At 47.2% G+C, this 18,699-nt stretch overlaps 7 protein-coding genes across 7 annotated transcripts; 2 read left to right on the forward strand and 5 right to left on the reverse strand.

The window, feature by feature from the left end:
• Positions 1–1,600: 1,600 nt before the first annotated feature.
• On the reverse strand, positions 1,601–2,927 carry LY89DRAFT_642168 (heme peroxidase). The gene is made up of 2 exons (XM_018211742.1): positions 2,633–2,927; positions 1,601–2,546 (listed from the first exon to the last, which is right to left on the reverse strand). Exons 1-2 carry the CDS (start codon positions 2,740–2,742, stop codon positions 1,682–1,684), a joined length of 975 nt encoding a protein of 324 aa, XP_018073556.1. The 5' UTR covers positions 2,743–2,927; the 3' UTR covers positions 1,601–1,681.
• A 322-nt stretch (positions 2,928–3,249) lies between these two features.
• On the reverse strand, positions 3,250–5,325 carry LY89DRAFT_706064 (carotenoid ester lipase-like protein precursor; the record flags this gene model as incomplete). The annotated part of the gene is made up of 3 exons (XM_018217495.1): positions 5,044–5,325; positions 3,453–4,910; positions 3,250–3,407 (listed from the first exon to the last, which is right to left on the reverse strand). Exons 1-3 carry the CDS (start codon positions 5,132–5,134, stop codon positions 3,250–3,252), a joined length of 1,707 nt encoding a protein of 568 aa, XP_018073557.1. The 5' UTR covers positions 5,135–5,325.
• Positions 5,326–6,394: 1,069 nt separating this feature from the next.
• LY89DRAFT_480047 (cutinase-domain-containing protein) lies at positions 6,395–7,797 on the reverse strand. The gene is made up of 3 exons (XM_018207837.1): positions 6,964–7,797; positions 6,842–6,912; positions 6,395–6,787 (listed from the first exon to the last, which is right to left on the reverse strand). The coding sequence occupies exons 1-3, from the start codon at positions 7,344–7,346 to the stop codon at positions 6,561–6,563; spliced, it is 681 nt and encodes a 226-aa protein (XP_018073558.1). The 5' UTR covers positions 7,347–7,797; the 3' UTR covers positions 6,395–6,560.
• LY89DRAFT_479862 (uncharacterized protein) lies at positions 7,449–8,064 on the reverse strand. The gene has a single exon (XM_018207835.1). It carries the CDS (start codon positions 7,878–7,880, stop codon positions 7,551–7,553), a length of 330 nt encoding a protein of 109 aa, XP_018073559.1. The 5' UTR covers positions 7,881–8,064; the 3' UTR covers positions 7,449–7,550.
• Positions 8,065–9,093: 1,029 nt separating this feature from the next.
• Positions 9,094–11,724, forward strand: LY89DRAFT_568897 (cysteine proteinase; the record flags this gene model as incomplete). Its single annotated transcript, XM_018208569.1, has 1 exon — positions 9,094–11,724. A coding segment is annotated over one exon (2,631 nt), but the record flags the coding sequence as incomplete, so codon positions are not given.
• Positions 11,725–12,492: 768 nt separating this feature from the next.
• Positions 12,493–13,834, forward strand: LY89DRAFT_479919 (CoaE-domain-containing protein). Its single transcript, XM_018207836.1, has one exon. The coding sequence runs from the start codon at positions 12,586–12,588 to the stop codon at positions 13,402–13,404; it is 819 nt and encodes a 272-aa protein (XP_018073561.1). The 5' UTR covers positions 12,493–12,585; the 3' UTR covers positions 13,405–13,834.
• A 3,656-nt stretch (positions 13,835–17,490) lies between these two features.
• On the reverse strand, positions 17,491–18,368 carry LY89DRAFT_667197 (uncharacterized protein; the record flags this gene model as incomplete). Its single annotated transcript, XM_018212960.1, has 3 exons — positions 17,491–18,017; positions 18,068–18,200; positions 18,264–18,368. The coding sequence occupies 3 exons, from the start codon at positions 18,366–18,368 to the stop codon at positions 17,491–17,493; spliced, it is 765 nt and encodes a 254-aa protein (XP_018073562.1).
• Between the last annotated feature and the right edge of the window lie 331 nt (positions 18,369–18,699).

Below are 18,699 nucleotides of genomic sequence, written 5' to 3' on the forward strand. Positions count from 1 at the left end.
AGTGGAGGCTGAGAGCGCATCCTACAAAGGGGTATCACATGATGTTGACGATCACAAAGCAGATTTCATTCTGTTGCAACTTCTGCATGCACACTTTTGTTTTTTGCAACATCCCAGGGCTTTGCCATTACGGCTGTGAAATTATGTTCCAATAGATGGGGTATCCTGGCTGCTTTTGAGTTGTTATGGGGTAATTCAAGGGTTCACATAATGTTGTGTGCCCTATATTTCTTTTTACAACGTGGGCTCTTAGATGCACACGTTCATGGCTGACTTGTTTCAACAGAGGTGGGATTCCGGCTTACTTTTCCGTAGCAACGAGAAAGTAATGCCAGAAGCATCCGGACATGCACTGTACTTGTTGCCGTCGTTGCTGAGAGACATTACTGAACTGGAAGCTTATAAGAGGCGCTTATCTTGCTCTTCATTTGAAACTCTGTGGAATTTGCTAGTTCTTTGATCACGAAGGTGTACTTTTACTGCGAACAACATTAATTTTCTTATAATGCATGTTCGATTTCCCTAAAAAGTTTTCAGCAACCTGACACTCTTCTTGTAGCTCTAGTTGGGCATACAAGTAACATGAAAGTAACCCTGACCAGTATCAGCAGTTTCTTATGCAAGCTTGGGAAAGGGGAGTTATTGAACTACTTTGAATCTGGTAGGTAGTTGAGAACTTTTGGGAAATTAATGTTCGATGTTCACGCAGGACAATTGGTATATTTGGTACTATGAAAAGTCTTCACCAAAGAATCGGAGTCAAGTTACCCCTCGAACTCCGATCATTTTTAGCGTATGATAAAGTGGATCTTGTTCCCCGATCAAAGTCTCAGAGCGCTGCATCCATTTCACATATTGTCCTTGGTATTCGTTCCCCACAATCTTTGCTCGAGGCTTGTGCAACCAAGTGACCGAGATTCAAGATCAGAAGTCAAAGCAGTGACAGTCCAGACATTGGGCTTAGCGGATGGTTTCATTCCTTGAACCCAACTCATGTGCGATTCACCACGATTATTGCCATTCATGGCTTAGGATCTGCTCAGTACAGCGCATCTCTGCGTCTAGGTTCTAATTCATCATACAATCCCATCGTCTCTCCTCCACGACGTACTGCTTTCCACCAGCGACGCCTCGTTTCTTCTCTAGGAGTTCCTTTAGAGCCGCCAGGCACAATAGAGGGTCTTCATTTGTGAACTGATTTAGAATACCAGTTGTAATACTGGCTGTCTTACATCTGGGGAGCAGAATAACAAGTCAAGCAAGGCGCAAGTTATAATACGATCATTAACCACTTCGTGAAAAAGCCTCCAAATGTCTCTCAATAGTTCATGGAGCTGTAAGTAAAATTCATTGCTGTGAATATACCCCACACCGATACCAGCGCGAATGGCGCGGACAGCGCATATTGCGCAAGTGGCGCAAATCGCGCGAAATGTGCGAAATGCGGAGGCACCAACTTCGAAATGGTGTTTACAAAGTGATACAGAACTATCAGACTACCTGTTCCAATGCCGTATCATCGTCGATTGTAGTGGACTACGAAGAGCGTTCTTGTACTGGATATTGAGAATTATAAGCACGCGAAATGAAATGAGAATCCATTCAATCTCTATTCGAGAATCTAAGTCTAAGTCTAAGTCTATTCGAACCTCGTCTAACAACCCAAAGTCATATATCTATCTTACAACCTCGCCCTGAAAGCTTTATTCTCCTCCTTCAACGGCTCTCCTTCACTCGTTCCCACCTTATCATCAGTACTCTTCGCAGGACTTCCAGGGGTGCTCTTCTTCTTCGGCGCAGCATGATAACCACCCTTCTCGTTATCGGTATTGGTGATATTCCCATCAGCATCCCTCTGGATACCAAGCTCCACAAGCTTCGCAAACACCCTACTGAAGTCCTCAAAGAACCGCTCTTTGTCCCGAGCATACAATTCCACGTACTTCCTAAAGCTCTTATCTTGAGTGAGTGCGATGTCCGTTGGTAGCATCATGAGCTCCGTCTCCGAATCCTCGTCAAAGTTGACAAACTGCTCAATTCCACTTTTCAACGTCTTTTTCCTCCATTGCAGCGAGAGAAGAAGTCGGAAATACTGATTCGAAAACTGTGTAGGATTATTGACCCAAGCTCCTTCAAACCCTGATCGATCAGAATGGCACCTCCCTAGATTGTGTGCCCCAGAAAGCGCCACAATCTCCTGGTCATTGAATCCCATCCTATAGAAGATCCACCTCAGATGATCCGCGCCCTTCGCACCATCCGGCAACCTGCCTCGAGGCGGTAATTTACTGTCATCGACATAATCTGTTCGTCCGCCTTTCCAGGCTATGGTAGGGCCACCCATTTCTTTGATAGCCACGACGCCGGCGAGAGTCCAGAGGTCCGCGTACGTGATCCAGGAGTGCTTGTCTTTTACGGGCTCGAGGAAGACGCGTGCGTGTTGGAGACCTGCGTTCGCGGGGTCGCCACCTTCGGCTTCGTAGCGCATGCCAGCTCCGTTGGAGCCTCCTGTGTCGGTTTCGGCATCGAATGTGCCAGCTGAGTGCCTGGAGATGGGTTAGTATGCTATTCTGCCTTTATAACAGAGGACAAGAATGTGTGGATGTATAGAGAGGCGTGGACCTGAACTTACCAAGCAAGTCGAACAAGCACTGGACCTGCACTGCCATCATCGTATTCTGGTTGGTGCATCAATTCAGCAATATCCTTCCGGACAGCCTCGAAATCCCCCTTCTTGCTCATCCTGTCTATGGAATCTATACTCAAAGACCAAAGAAAGCGAGAGGCAAAAAAAAGTGAAATCAACTAGAAATGACATCGGAAGGAGAAAAATACATGCCGAGGCTTCGCGGCAAGCTTATCTTCTTACCGCGCGGGAGATAACGAAATATTGGAGCAAGAAGAGACATTTTGTGGGTCGTGTTGAGTCGCGATGATTCATGAGGCTCGTGAAAATCTGAAATTTGGTTGCTTTCGATAGGAAGCTAGTGAAAATGGGCCGAGGTTGTGCCTGCATTAGTGAGTGTTCGGTGATTGGATGAGCTTATTTCTCGAGGCGACCACATGGAAAAGGAGAACATCCATCTTTTGAGAAATATTCAAGAGAAATAGCTTTGGTTTCTGGAAGTTATCAGATAAGGAGGTTGGAAAACGCACAGCTACTAAGGTTATGCCGTCTCCTCTTTGCACTGTTATCGACCTCCTTCTCTCACACTCATGTCTCTTGCACATCCAGGAACCAGGAAGTATTCATCTACCATATGTTGTGTTCAAGTGGCTCTGAATATAGGCGATCCCCTCTGCACGATAAATGTCCGGGTCAATGTATGCGAGACCAGTCACATTCGCATCAAAAACGATGTTTCTTGGATCATCAAGCGTGTATTTCGGCCACTCGATACAGCCGTCTGCGAAAGTTCAGAAAGAACCAGGAAGTTAGGACGGACACTTACATCCAGCGTTATTTGGATTCAAATCCACAATAAAACTCGCCCACATCCTAGACATCATCTTCGCAACTTGCATGTACGTCTCCGGCTTATTCTCGAACGGATCTGAGGCTACAGAGTTGTTGTATCCGTTCCCATAGATGTTGTTGAACACGAAAGATACTTCTGTGAAGTGGGTTACTCCGATCGTGGCATCGAATCCGTTGGTGAAGACGTTGAAGAGATAGCTATATGCTGTTATGTTGTGGGCTGCCCAGCTCTGGGTGACGAGCCGTCTAGGTGCGTGTTGTCTCAGATCTCCGGTGTACGATGATGCTCGTTTCCACTGCGCACCGAGAGAGGCTTGAGATGGTGGTGGTCGACCGGCGAGTGTGCCCGGGATGCCGATGCTGGGTATATCGGGATACAGAGCTGCAATTGTAAGTCCTGTGGCATTGTCTGGTCCAGCTGACATGACATCTGCGAGGAATTCGTCTGTTGTGTTGATGCCTTTTGTGGCGAACGATGTGCCTTCATCGTGGTTTCGACCTGTCAGGAAGGGAACTTTGACGAATTTGCCGGTCAGAACTTGAGTCGTGCCAGACTCTTGCAGAAAGTCTCCATCGATTTGTGGTCCCCAAGACGCTCCTGTTGTGACTGAGCTATTCAGCACATTGCTGAGTACATCCGTCGGAAGCTTTCTCAAGCAGTCAAGCGAATCAGCTACTGAACTGCAGTTTGTCGCGTTTGTAATCTTGTCATAGTATGGTTGCCATTGTGCTGGAGATAAGTATTTGCTGGAACCTGTTGGCCCTCCAGACTCAGCTATTGCTCCTCTGAACAGCTTGTCGTCCCTTCCTCCGTATGCAATGAGTTGCATACCAACCCCACTTGCACCAGCACTTTCACCCCAGATTGTCACCTTCGTTGGATCGCCTCCGAAAGCAGCAATATTTTCTTGAATCCATTGTAGGGCCAAACGTTGGTCTCTCACGCCCATATTAGCGGACCCGGCGTCCATCACCTCTTGTCCAAAGAGGAACCCCCAAGCTTGGACACGGTAGTTGATGCTGACACCAATGAACTGCGAACGAGCATATACAGACTGCTGCACGATGAACGAGAGGTTATATCGTGGATCCGAATTTCCACCCTCTGTGTTTCCACCGCCATAGATCCAAACCCCAACAGGAAGATTGGCTGCTCCGCTAGGACGAATGACGTTCAGAGTCAAACAGTCTTCTGAGACATCATTTCCAAGGACCCAATCATCGCTACCATAACCGATACATTCTGGAGAATATGCTGTTGCGTTTCTGGTCTCCGAGAAAGAGGTGTTAAGTGATTGTGCTTGACGGAATCGTAGGTCTCCTGCTGGAGGTTGAGCGAATGGGATACCAAGGAAGAAGTCTTGATCATAAACATCGCTGTACACGCCGGAATAGCTGCCATTGAGAACTTTGGCTGTGGGAGCACTTTGGGCTACGACAGTGGGTATGAACAGACTTGAGGCAAAGCAGGCAGCTCTCAAATGAATTGAGAGAGAAAACATCTTGCGGTCTTCAAAACACTGACCTAAGAAGTTCAAGTCCAGGAACTTGAAAATCACACAAACAAAGACAGCTCTCTCGATTTAACCTCCAAGCATTGTGGAGAGCTATACCACAAGCAAACTGATCTTCAGTGTCCCCACTATCCACGAACATCAGGACCGGAAAGCTCTCCTCAGCACATCCAAAGGCAGTCTTGGCCTACATAAGAACAAAAGTTCATCTCAATTACAACCCCTCTCTCTGAAGGTTCAACGAGCAATTACAATCGGAAGACATCATCCGATATCTTGGCATGGATGAATAGGCCCGAGAAGTCGCCATAGTGTCGTCTGCATTTTAGCGAGCGACAATAGGGGAGGGAGAAAGTGGGGCATGGCGGGGTAAGAGTACATTGCGGGGAAATGAAAGTTTGCTGCGAGAACGTCACTTCTTGGGGCTCTAGCGAAATCAGTATCACGAGGACTAGGGTCGAGGGTGAGATGCTGCATTACTTGGTTGAGTTAAGCTACTCGGCGAATTTTTGAGTAGAGTTGGGTAGTTTCAAGTGAAAAGTTCTCTTCGACACAAGTGGTATCTTAATTCTAGACTCACTCTGTGGAAGTTTGCGTTTCATTTCTCACATCAAAAGCCTCTAGCCTTGTTTCTAGTATGGTTCTCATCAATGTCTAATCTTGTCTTGTCTTGTCTTGCTGTTTTTCAGTCTGCTCAAGACTGACTAACGTCGCGAGAAAGGGTTCGTTCCATGTGCAATGCTATTATCAAAACTCCCATAGTCCAACTCCCAGTTCATATCCAATTGTGTCAAATCAGGCTTATTGTAAACATTGATCTGCCATGCCATAACTCCTACTATTACTTCAAAAGTATTGTGCGCAACCAATACCACGTTTTGAGCTCGCTTAAAAAGTAAACAAACGTCCCAAAAATCCAATATAAAAAAATTCTTCGCAACCACTCAACTCAGAAAAAAAGAAAAGGATTAAGAAGCAAAAACTCGGACCTCACCACCGAAGTGGGGAGATCGTAGAAAACTTGCTCGGTGTCGGGTGCAGTTTTTAAAGTCGCGATTTTGGCGTGTTCTCGTTGTGGCGTGGCTAAGTCCATCTGGAAATCTGTCACTTGAGCTAACAAGATATTAGACAACCTTTGGTTTTCCGGACTTAGCGACATAAAAAATTCTTATTTTAATCTATAAGGCAAGCTTCGGATTAGCGAATCAGGTAGCCTTAGGAAGAGAGAGTGACGTCGGCACCGCAGCGTTGAAGATGTGCAAGACATCCTTAAGACGACGACGCGTATTCAGCTTCATCAAACTAAGAATATCGCCAATTACATGGCTATTTCATTTGATGCCTCGAGTCACATTTCTAATTGTTCAGTCGTCTAAGAGACGACAGTTCTGAACACAGAAATGGCGGGATTAGCACGATGCATTTTAAATATTAACTAGAAGTAGCGCATCGTGAGCAATATCAAGAAAGCTATAAACATTAATCTCTCAGATTACAGCAGCCAACAATGAGCCCTCGTCTATTCATCTACAACATAGCAGATTACATTCAACAGAGACTGCTAAGCTTTACGCAACAAACTTTGTCGCAGTACCATTCCCCTTGCCTGCCATACCCGCAGCCGAAGCAACGAATTGTGCAGCCTGACCCGCATTCATCGAGTACGTGAGATGCGGCTGTAGAATCTGGTCTCCATGCTGGCAGATGTTGTCTCCGTCGTGGCAGATAACCAAAGTCTTCGATGCTGGCACTGTACCGACTGCAGTACCGTTGTCTGGGTCACCGAAAATGAGGACTGAACTCTTGTAAGCTTTTGACATGATCGTGTTGATTACTGGAGGCATAATACCCGAGTTGATCTTTGCGGTCGTGGATGCGTCCATCATTTTCGCCGCGTTATGGACGAGTTGGCCTCCTTGACTATACATATGTTAGCCTTGATGCACTTTCATGATGGAAGGTGCTGTATACCTGTATCCACTCATTACAACTTTGGTATTGGGGCAAGTTGTCATAGCTTGAGTTACCAGCTGGGCCATCGTCTTGCTTCCATTTGCATCACCTCCAGCCAAGAATCCTGGAATATCTGCTGGATAGTCCACACCTTGGACAGCCAAGTTCTCAGTTCCTACTGATTGTGCAAGAGATGCGAAAAATGGTGGTCCAGAAAGTGTGCCGACGTTCCCTTGCTCTGTTGTGCCACGTGCAAAGATCACGGTCATTGCCTTGCAGCCAGTATCGTTCGTAAGTCCATTCTGCGTGGTTGACGTTCCAAGATCGCCCGTATTAGCGTCCGTACCAGCGGCGTTGAGAAATGGGAGGGAGATGAATATTATAGTTAATGGGAAAAGCATCTTGGATTATTGGGGCAAGAAAATGTTAAGACGAAGAAATTCAGATGACCACAGAACTAGAACGTTACAATCAACAGGAAATCCATCAGTTTATATGAGTTTCTCCAATGCCTTCGCTAATGTTACCAAACAGGCAATTGTGCTCAGCATTGTGTCTACTCGGACAAACCATAGTCCTCCTCGAGCAACTTGCCGAGGTAGAACTCAACGGATATGACTATTTGGTGAATCTAAAATTGCGATTGGACCAGAAGGAAACAAAACAGCAATCGAGCATAGCGATTGGAAAGATCTGGCACAACTTAAACGATGGTGTTCCCGGCCGTCTGATCTCCGAAACAAACTCGGGAGATGTGAGAAGTTTCCTCGGATCATTCTGAAGCGTGAAAAGGCCGAGCTACAAGTTAAGGCTTGAGGGAGAGAAGCTCTCGGATGCAAAGATTGTTCGACTAGCCAGTCAGAACTCTTGCGAGGTGTTTCGAGAGAGCTTTCCTTCGTCACAATAACGGTCGATGGGCATCTCAACCAGATCATCTCATCTTGATATTCTGATGAAAGATCGGGTCTTGATACCCTTTGAGAATCTCATCATAGTACGCATAGAAAGAGATTATTCCCGAATTCGAATGCGAGAAGATTCGTGATCGTAAAAGATATTTGTTCTGGCAGGACCGAGAAATTTGGCACTCTTCCCACTTAGGTAGGTAGCCGGAGCTCCCTTGACTGCAAGTCTCGGATCATGAACAGAGAAGAGGGAAGAAGAGATTTCTCTCATTACTGGTAAGAGGAGTATCTTTAGTTGCTCTTGTCGTGCTGCCCTTGTTGCCCTTCATTTGCCTTTTGTCTAGGACATCCCGTCAAGTTGATGGGATTGCCCAGCTTGGATTCGGTGAGAGTCCTGCATGGTGGCTTGGTCCACTCACCGAAGCGAGAGCAAGTGGCGCATGTTTCTTCTTTCTCCGCTGCGGATGATTTTTGTCACCATCCACATCTCCTGCACTGAACAACGTTGCCACTTTATCCAACTCTTCACCGTGGCCTATCAATCATTTTGGCCCCCGCCTCATATCGCGAGAATCGATCTGAAGTCGCACATTGTCAGACCGACAATGTCTTTGCGGACTGGCGCCTTGTCTGATTTCCTTCGCTCTCAAATCCCGGGACACGTCAGTGACGATCCATTCAAGGCTGCCAATGAGGCTGTGAAAGCTCCGGCACCTCAAGGCATAGACTCGGTCAGTAAAAGGTGACTTGTGCGGCTGAACACTGGCCTCGAAAGTCGCAATCACCGTCGAGTCACATTGCACAGCGCGGTCAGGGTGCGAAGATGGCATCGTCGCAAAGATTGGACGAGGCTTCCTCTGCCTGCATCTCATCGCATGCAAGCTGCAGAGTGGTCACCTCCAGGCGAATGGCTTCCTATAACCCCAGAACTTGTTGAGGCAACACGGTAAACACGGAGACGGTAAGAGGATCCAGATAGCGGTCGCCGCTCACATGTTCACTTCTGCCTGGGTATCCAATCGATAGCTGCATCGTGCATCGTTCAAGGATAGTCCTAATGTCCGACTCATCGCAAGGCTGTCTGCTCTTCACGAGACCAGATATAACCTGATCCTGTACCACGCACGGGTCAAGTGTTGTTGCGAAACTTCTGCTTCTGTTCTTTCTTGCTATCTCTCCTCAAAACGCCCGTTTCTCTTGCCATTAATTGTCCCTTTTAGTTATTCCTCGAGCTGCGAACATGTCTTCCGATTCAGAATCCTCCGATATCAGCAGAAGAAGGCATCGGCCCCCTCCGCCACCTCCTCCTCCGCTCTTTGGAGCTAAACCTAAGACGAAAAAGAAGAAGAAGCTACCTCCTCAAGAAACCATCAACAAGATATGGGAGAAGTTTTCTGTGCCCAAATTCAGCAAAGCGACTGTCATTTTGCCATTTGCTACCCCCACTACCAAGAGCTCCCCCGACCCCTCCACGAAAGAGGTACCCAAGCTCGAGCGAACCAATCTCCTCGTCTCCGAAGACTTCGAAAGAGCTGTACAAGAATGTCGAAAAAGAGTACAAAAGCTTATAAAGGAGTGTCGGCGAGTCAATATGCGATATCGAGACCCAGACTTCGATATCGATTGGGATCTGAAGTGGGAGAAGGGATATTGCCTCAACGGTCTTGGAGAGTGCAAATTCGATATCAATGGACGAGCATTCACGAATCCAACTTCGAATGTCCCCAAGTCTGTGAAGAGAGTACACGAAATATACGACAAGCCTACTTTCTTGAAGGACAAGATATCTCCTGCAGATGTCAAGCAAGGAAGCTTGGGAGACTGTTGGTTGATGGCTAGTCTCACCGCCTTGGCTAATATGGAAGTTGGGATTCAGAGGATATGTGTTGAATATGATACCAAAATCGGGATATACGGTTTCGTATTTCATCGCGACGGCGATTGGATAATATCCATAATTGATGACAAGCTGTATTTGAAGTCACCAGACTGGGATTCTCCATCTGTTCAACGCCATTTGCTGGAGCAAACCGACCGAGAAGATGTCGAGACCGAATATCGAAAAACATATCAAACCGGATCTCAGGCATTGTTCTTCGCTCAATGTAAAGACCAGAATGAGACATGGCTACCTCTTCTTGAGAAAGCTTACGCAAAGGCACATGGTGATTACGCTGCCTTGGGCGGCGGATGGATTGGCGAAGGAGTTGAAGATCTCACCGGCGGTGTTACTACGGAACTTTTGACGTCTGATATTCTGGACACTGAAAGTTTCTGGCACGATGAAATCATGAAAGTCAACAAGGAATTTCTGTTCGGCTGCTCTACTGGTCTTCTTGGTGGTGGCTACGGCAATCGAGATGGGATATCTGAGGGCCATGCGTATGTCATTATGGAAGCACGAGAAATCTCAACTGGTCAACGCTTACTCAAACTTCGTAATCCCTGGGGTAAAGGAAAGAAAGGGAATTGGGAAGGTCCTTGGTCTGATGGCAGCAAGGAATTCACGCCGGAGATTCAATTGGAATTAGACCACAAGTTTGGCTCCGATAGCGTGTTTTGGATCTCTTATGAGGATCTTCTTCGAAAATACCAGCATTTCGATCGCACGCGTCTCTTCATGGACTCTCCAGATTGGCGAATTACCCAGAATTGGATCTCTATAGAGGTACCCTGGAAAGCCGAATTCGAACAGAAGTTCCGCATCATCTTGACAAAAGAGTCACCTGTGGTCCTCGTTCTCAGTCAAATTGACGATCGTTATTTCAACGGCCTTCAGGGTCAATATAACTTCCGACTGCAATTTCGTCTACATGAAGTCGACTCACCAGACGAGAACGATTATATTGTCCGTAGCCATGGCAATTATCTAATGGAAAGAAGCGTTGTTGCTGAGCTGAAGAGCTTACCCGCAGGGACCTACTCTGTCTTCATTCAAATTGTTGCAGATCGTCACATTAGTTCACGGCAATCGGTAGAAGATGTCATTAAGTATCAAACTCGACGCAGGACCGACAATGAGAAACTGGCTCAAGTCGGCATGTCCTATGATCTGGCTCATAGCAAAGGTGCGGTGCATATGGAATCGAAAGTGGCACGTCGCAAGGCTCAAGAGAAGGCAAAGGCTCGTGAAGCCCGGATCGCTACTAGACGCAAGGCTTGGCAGAAGAGACATCTAAGCCGAGACATCTTGAAGAAGCAGGAGAAGAAAAACCGGGAAAAGCGGGAACGGAAAGAAGCAAAAGATGAGGCAGAGGCAAGAGAAGAAGAAGAGAACGAGCCAAAGGACCAAGCAGTTCAGACTGAGGACATCAAGGAGGAAGCTTCGACCAAAGAAGACAGAGGTATACAGACAGATGACCGAAGCACATCAAGTGCTGAATCTGAGCAAACAATTAAAGAGCCAGCCTCCGAAGCGGTGAACGACACCGACAAAGGTGTACAAACCGATGATATGTCAGTTACTGACGTTTCGCAATTTACGCCTGATACACCACGTGGTAGTTCGATCACAAATTCTCCACGCGAAGAAGTTATCATACTCGAAAGATCTGGTCCTCCACCTCCTCATGTCTACGTACAGGAGCGGAAGCATTCACCTCAACGCCAGCAATACATCACTTCAGATGGAGAATCCAGTGCTAGCCCTATATCCGACTTCGATGATATGTATTCTGACGACGATCCTACCTTGCGACCACGACCAAGTCCGAATACGGGAAGCACACCTGCCCCGGCTAAGTCCAAAGATAAAGAAGAAGAGGAAGATGACGAGCCTGATCCATGGAATGCGGTCTGTATTGTTGGCTTTAGGGTGTATAGCAAAGATGAAGGCCTCTGTCTGAAAATCTACGACGAAGATGAAGAGGAGGAAGTTAAAGAGGCTGAGATTCCGCCAAAGGACGACGATGGCACTGACGCAGATGTTGAAGATGAGGTGTCGAAGGAAGACGAGAAGAAGGATGTTAAAAAGGAGGATGGACAATTTGTTGGTAGTGGCGAAGCGGAATTGCCTCTCAAATCCGACGAGACCGACGAATTGATTTTGGTTGATGAGGAAAAGAAGGCAATGGCTCTTGGTACGGAGATTTCGGAAAGTAAACCCAGCGAGACTGCTGGAGAACAGACGGTGGTATCAAGCTCTGGAAAACCTTCGACGAAGGATGAAGAGGGCAAAATACAACAATGAGCGATTTATTTTGGTTTTCATCAAAGGGGCACTTATTCTACTCACTTATGGCTGGCGTATACTCTTCTCACTTAGTGACTTAATGAGGTTATGAGGTTGTGATAGGTCAGTGTGTATGGTAGCAGGACATGAGTACATGAGTTCACTTCCAGAATAGCCCCTGGTGGGAAATTGATATACATATCATATGCTTAATCTTAATATTTGAGAAGAAGTGAGACGAGGGCTTGAAAATGGCCTCCTAGGATAAAACTAGTTCTTCGTCAAATTCCTTACCCATTTGAAAAACTACTTATTAGGTAGTATCTAGACGACTGACGACTGAACTGAGCAGATATATTAGCGGTAGGGTCAGCTTCCAACCCCTGTCTTCACCGCCCACTCAACCGAGAAGTGACAAGCTCGGCTCGGCATCTTTTTCTGCCCCGCCATCATTCCACATCGCGTCATCCCACTTCATCCCAATTGCAATCCAAACCAGCTTCTTCCTTTTATATACTTCCACCTCTCCTCGGCATATCGCATCGCGACAAGAAACACCAAAAAATGCTCCTCCTAGGCCTAACCGGCTCCATTGCCACTGGCAAATCAACTGTGTCCTCCATCCTCTCCTCACCCCCATACTCCCTCCCCATAATCGACGCCGACAAACTCGCCCGTCGAGTCGTCGAACCAGGTACACCTGGCTACGCGAAAATCGTCGCACACTTCTCTTCCACGACTCCGGATCTGCTGCTCCCGTTCCCCGATGATCCAGCGTACGATCGCTCCAAAGGCGCGCCATTGAACAGACCGGCGTTAGGCAGGAGAGTATTTGGGGATAGTGAGGAAAGGAAGAGGGATCGCGGGGTCTTGAATGGGATTGTGCATCCGGCGGTGAGGAAGGAGATGTATATTGCGTTGCTGAAGTGCTATTTGAAAGGTCATTGGGCAGTGGTGCTGGATATCCCGTTGCTATTTGAGAGTAAGCTGGATGTGTTGTGTGGGACGGTGATGGTGGTTGCGGTGCGGGATAAAGAGGTGCAGATGCGGAGGTTGATGGATCGGGACGCGCATTTAACGAGGGAGGATGCGGAAAACAGGGTGGGGAGTCAGGGGGATGTGAGGGAGAAGGCTAGGAGGTGTGAGGGGCGGGGGGAGGGAAGGGGAGTGGTGGTTTGGAATGATGGAGATAGAGAGGAGCTGAGGAGGGAGATCGATAGGGTTATGAGTGTTGTGAAGGAGAGGAGTCCGAGGTGGTGGGCTTGGCTGTTATTGCTTTGTCCGCCGCTTGCTGGGATGATTGGGGTGTGGACCTACTTGAGGAATACAGTCATAAATAAGAGATGGATAGACGAGGAGCTTAAGGCGAAGGCGAAGCTCTGAGTTCAGAAGCGGTTGAGTTGTCGATAGGAAAGAAGAGCTTGATATCTTGGATGTCTTCATGTTTGGATAAGATATATGTAAGAGGGTCCGTGGTAGCATAGCGTACGGTAGGCTTACCGTTGGGAGGCAGGATTCGGGCATCTTCTCGTCTCTGCACTTTACACTCTGGGTAAATATGGAGAGGCAATTGTGGCATGTGGAACATATTTTTCGGCGTCGCAAACAGAGTCACAAGCATATTTGGTCGCGCAAGAAGTCTCAAGAAGGCCCGCACTTTCTACTTCTGAAATTGCTATGATGGAAAATTGCGTATTTCCAAGATAGCGCAAGAGTCTTTTCACTTCGCACCTGACTTGTGGAATAAGTGGCCCAGCTTTCTATGAAAGAATTTAGCAAGCTTCAAGAGTCTACACAACGAATTGACCAAATGGGTATACTAGGCGCAGACACACTGCTTCAAAGTCAGAGCTCTCGACTGCCAAGATTCTAGAAGACCTTTTGCTCTTAGCCAACCTACATTTATCTGAGCCACTTACAAAGACATCGAATGAATAACTAACTTGAGGTCATAGTCAAAATATCTTCCAACGAGGCAGTAAAACTGTCTCCTAATGTAAACTAGCAGCAGAATACGCAAAGGTGACCCACGTACAGATGGTTCAGTCTTCAAATCGCCATTCTCAATCCCTTCAATGACGCGGGACTAAGGAAACAGACGCCAATTCATGAGTAACTTGACACAGAACAATATGTTGACAATGCGGCAGACCTTGCGGCTTTACTTACTACTCCGATTTAAATTGCTTTAAGCGTGAGAATAAGAGAATCAAATACTAGAATGACACTAAGACAAAAGAACAATGCCTCGAAGACGAAACTACGTAGTGAAAGCGCAACTACGTAGCTCGAAACTTCCTCGTCCCCCACCCAAGTACCCATCTACCCGTCTTATAACTTTAAACAAGCATTTCCATCCCATAAGCTCACATGGCAGAATGGTTAGGCAGCCATCTCAGGACAATTGTGATGCTAAGAGGAGGAATAGGGATAAAATCGCCTGGCCCGCATACGAACGAACGATCGCGACTTCAAAAACTGCACCCGACAACGAGCAAGTTTTCTACGATCTCCCCACTTCGGTGGTGAGGTCCGAGTTTTTGCTTCGCTTGTCTTTTTGTTCCGTCTTGGTGTAAAGAGGAAGATTTTTATTTTTTTATTTTTTTATTTTGGATAGGAGCAGACTTGTTTGTTTACAAGCGAGGCTCAAGCGAGGATGAAGCTTTTTATGAGATCTTGTTTTCATTTCTTGTTTGATATAGATCCGAGGGGGATGATACACTCTGAAGGTGGGAAGAGGGAGGTAATAAAGATTTGTCCCGTGTTGATCTTGTACTTTCCCAAAGGTTGTACTCGATCTTGTTCAAAAGCCGTAGACGAGCGTTCACTCGTAATATTCATGAAGATGACACTAAGATGGAGAGTAAGCTAGTCCACTTGTTTGGAAGTTGTAAAAGTTCATGGATCTATGGAAGTTAAAGTGTGAACTACCACTTCTTGAATCATTTTGATGCCACAAATTCTCAGATTTTCATCAACACGCAAGATCACCAAGACATATCCACTATCTTCGAGACATGCATGAAGTATCTTGATGAAAGAAGATACATCGCGCTGTACCCTCCGTTCAACTCATGGCCGCTGCTTCACTCTGGAACGTGAAGCTTTTCTCGTGCAAGTCGTTGATTTGCCATGGTCTCGAGTTATCTCATGGACAATACAGCACACCTCATCAACCACGTCCAGATTGATCTAACAACGCTTCTCCATTAGAATTCATTCAATACTCAAGCCCGCAAAGAGATGTCCCGTCCTGAAACTTTTTGACCTTGTCTGATACCGGTGGGTCATCTAGCATCGTGTCATCTAGCAACGAATTCTCGTTGCTCTGAGAGCGTGAAGTGGTACCTATTTGAACAGCTACATAGGAAACAAGGCAGCTTCAAGATGAAAACAATCTATCTTAGATGACCGACCATTCACAGTCCCCGTGGCAACGAGGCTGTTGTCGAAGGACTGGAACAGTGTCTAGAACGATCTCATATCTCAATTTGAAGATCGAGACATTCAAGATTATTGCCCCACGTGTATTCTCCGAGATCTAAATGCTAAAATCAACGACATTCCTTGAACTTCATGTAACGGCTGAATACTTCCACCAGATGCACGACATTGTCGTTCTAACTGCCTTGTGCTCTATTCTCACGCCCCATATATCAGATAGCTTAATCCCATAACAAGCTCACTTAAGCATAACTAAGCACAACTTCATCTTAAGCGAATGAGCGGTGAAAGAAGCTCCAGGATCGCATTTATCAAAGCGATGGACAAAACAAATTCCAGCGTTGGCAGTGTTGCCAGGCATCACACATTATGCCTTCCCAACGGCAAACACGGAACCACTTTGTTGTCGCTTTCTATTTTCGGACCTCTGAGCGGGATATGCGGCACGGTCAATGACGTCCGCACTCGCGATGAACTTGTGCTGGTGGAGCAGCTTCCAGATCCGTCACCGTGGTAGGTCGCCTTATGATCTGGCATCGTGGCTGATATCATGATTTATGCGATGAGGGGTGGAAAGCAAGGTGTGCTGGCCTCACAACAAGCTTACTTACTCTGGTGGGGTTGTGGCGGGGGTCGAGCTCACTCTGAGCTCATCCTAAGCTCATGGTGAGCACGGGGATCCGTCGCTCTTGTAAGATTTGCCCCCCTCCAGCGCTGCAACAGCGCATGGGGAATCCCGAGCAGGCAGGCAGGCAGGCTTTGGTTGGGGAGGGAACCCGGCTCACAACGTTCTCCACTGAACAGGCTTCGAGATGCCCGTGGAAACGTGCGGTACCCCTCCCTAGGGAGTAGGATCGCTAAGGTTTCGGGGCTTGAAATTTTAAAATTTGCGCTTACATCGCTAGAGCTACAGGCTTTCCTGTCGCCAGGTTTTCGGGTTGGTTTAAGGTTACGAGTTGGGTGGGCAGTGAAGAGATCTGTGAGGAATCCTTTTCCAAGATTTGAGATGCTCTTAATATAGCGCTATCATTTCATTGATAGAGTTTACGAGCCGTGCTTCTGTGGAAGGCCTCGTCGGAAGTCTGTATGTTCTCCTGAGGCGATGCTGGGAAGGATTTCCGAGTAGGGCTGAAAGCCTGAACATCAGATTCACATGTGCTCTCGTGGTTTGGTTTGACATTGCGATATCGTTTCCATTGAGACAGTTTTCTAGATGTCAGTGACTTTATGATGTGTATTGAGAGAATATGAGGTTTATTGATTTTTAGAAAATTAATGACAACTCAAATGCTCTCAAATTCTCTCATTCGAGACATACGGATTCTTATATATATCCAATGAAGCTCCCCATGAGAATTGACTGTACCCGAATGACTATTGAAAATGGTTATCACGACTTCCGAGCACCATGAGTGAAAAGAGCACTGTGAAGATGTTCGACCACACTCTACTCAACGAGTTTAGCGAGACCCCTGAGTTTTGGCGATCGAAGAATATACGCACCTAAATATGGGAAGACGAAGAGTTTGTTTTCAAGAACATGCAAAAAATCACTACTTCCACAATGATCTTGGATTTTGAGATGGTGTTTTGAACAACAAAAATTTTCATTCTAGATTACTTATGAAATATTTTAAAGACGCTCAGCCAAAATGATAGATAAGTACGCCTCGATCAGAAGTGGAAGACCGCCAGATATGCTCATGCTAGAACCCCACCCGATGTTACAATACCCGCAAGCTGATGCCACTGAAATAATTAAACCAGATAATGAAAGATAGCGGACCTGAAGGCTGCCGGAAGTACCCGCAAGAAGCAAAAATGAGAGACATTGGCAGCCTCGATCAAGTCTTATCTACACGAAAAGACCTCGCCACATAAAGAAAGAAGGTGGTATTTCCAGTATTCCAAACGCCACGTGAATGTTACTGTTCTGACAAGCTGAAAGCAAGTAGCCGTGTTGCACCGATACATGCGTCGCGCGCCGCCTTCATGTCGTGGCACCCAATAATCTATTATTGGTTTCTAACCTTGGACGACGACGATAAAAGTAACGACAACGAAACTCAAGCCTATCTTCACCGCATTGCTGGCTGCAGCGCCTGCATGCGTCGAGGTTGAAATCGCCCCTGAGGTGGTGGTTCCAGTCTGCTCAGCAACTTTGACGCCATAGGAAGTTCCCGTGATAACTGTTCCAGACGACGTGGTCGTAAAGGTGCTTGTCGCTGTGGTACTGGCTGTGCACGCGGTCCATGTGGTCCAAGGAGCACCTGTGGACCATGTTCCCGAAGTCCAACCCGTCCAGCTATCGGGTGGGCAAGCATTTCCGTCCCACCAGGCGCTCCAAGGTCCCGCGGTCCATGCTCCCGAAGAGCCCCATGGTCCCCAATTTCCGCCAAATGGGCCATAGCCAGAAGCTCCGCTCCCCCACGCAGCAGACCATGGTCCACCGCTCCAAGCTGAGTTGCTGGTGGCACTGAAGGTGGCCTCGGGCGCCGCAGTTACCGTGACGGCGACATCAGCGCAGAGTTGATCAATATTTTGATAGATAGCTGAAAAAGTCAGAAGTAGCTCAAGAAGTCTGGAGTGTCACAGTACGTACTCTCTTTGTCGGAGGTTGAACAGCTGGATGAGTCGATGCACGTGTTGGCATTGTTGAGCGCCGTGGTATCTTTGCAGAAACAAGATCCATCTCCAGCACAGCTGCTGCTGGTGAACGTGCTCATGCATGAATTCTGTTCATCACATACATCTGTCAGTACTTAATTTTTGTGAACACTAGACGGGACACCACATACAGCGCAAGAAGGCCAGTTTCCCCAGCCTCCACCGAATCCAGGGCCCCAAGCAAAGGTTCCCGTGGAGGAGGCTAGCACGAGAAGTGATGCAAGTGAAGACTTCATGATGCAGATTGTTGCTCGTAGTGGGGTAGCTTTGTGACGGCGTCAATATCAAAAGGAGAATATCCTGATTGAGAAGCTCCCAAAGAAGGGTGTTCACCGCATGGTAATATACTCAGTTGACCTTCTCCAGCCTCTCCCGGACACTGACGACGCGCGGCTTGCGGCTCCTGCGTTGTCTGTCTAGAGTATTGGTAACGCTCGCATCATCAACAATGTTTGCAGTAAGGCGATGCATTGAGAGTGGGCGATCCCGGTACCAGCACGGCACTCGGGAGAATGTGCAAAGGGACGCTCGGCTCCAATTGAACGGACTCAACGAACATCATCATGC

The sequence above is a fragment of the Mollisia scopiformis genome (genome assembly GCF_001500285.1).
Source record: "Mollisia scopiformis unplaced genomic scaffold LY89scaffold_8, whole genome shotgun sequence".
In the NCBI taxonomy this organism is placed as follows: domain Eukaryota; kingdom Fungi; phylum Ascomycota; class Leotiomycetes; order Helotiales; family Mollisiaceae; genus Mollisia; species Mollisia scopiformis.

Coding starts and splice junctions, on each gene's coding strand:
- LY89DRAFT_642168 (XM_018211742.1), bottom strand. CDS start 2,742: ATGAGCAAGAAGGGGGATTTCGAGGCTGTCCGGAAGGATATTGCTGAA. Junction 2,547..2,632: donor GTGCTTGTTCGACTTGCTTG/GTAAGTTCAGGT, acceptor ACCCATCTCCAG/GCACTCAGCTGGCACATTCG.
- LY89DRAFT_480047 (XM_018207837.1), bottom strand. CDS start 7,346: ATGCTTTTCCCATTAACTATAATATTCATCTCCCTCCCATTTCTCAAC. Junction 6,913..6,963: donor GTTGTAATGAGTGGATACAG/GTATACAGCACC, acceptor ACATATGTATAG/TCAAGGAGGCCAACTCGTCC. Junction 6,788..6,841: donor GACCGCAAAGATCAACTCGG/GTATTATGCCTC, acceptor ACAAGAGTTCAG/TCCTCATTTTCGGTGACCCA.
- LY89DRAFT_479862 (XM_018207835.1), bottom strand. CDS start 7,880: ATGATCTGGTTGAGATGCCCATCGACCGTTATTGTGACGAAGGAAAGC.
- LY89DRAFT_479919 (XM_018207836.1), top strand. CDS start 12,586: ATGCTCCTCCTAGGCCTAACCGGCTCCATTGCCACTGGCAAATCAACT.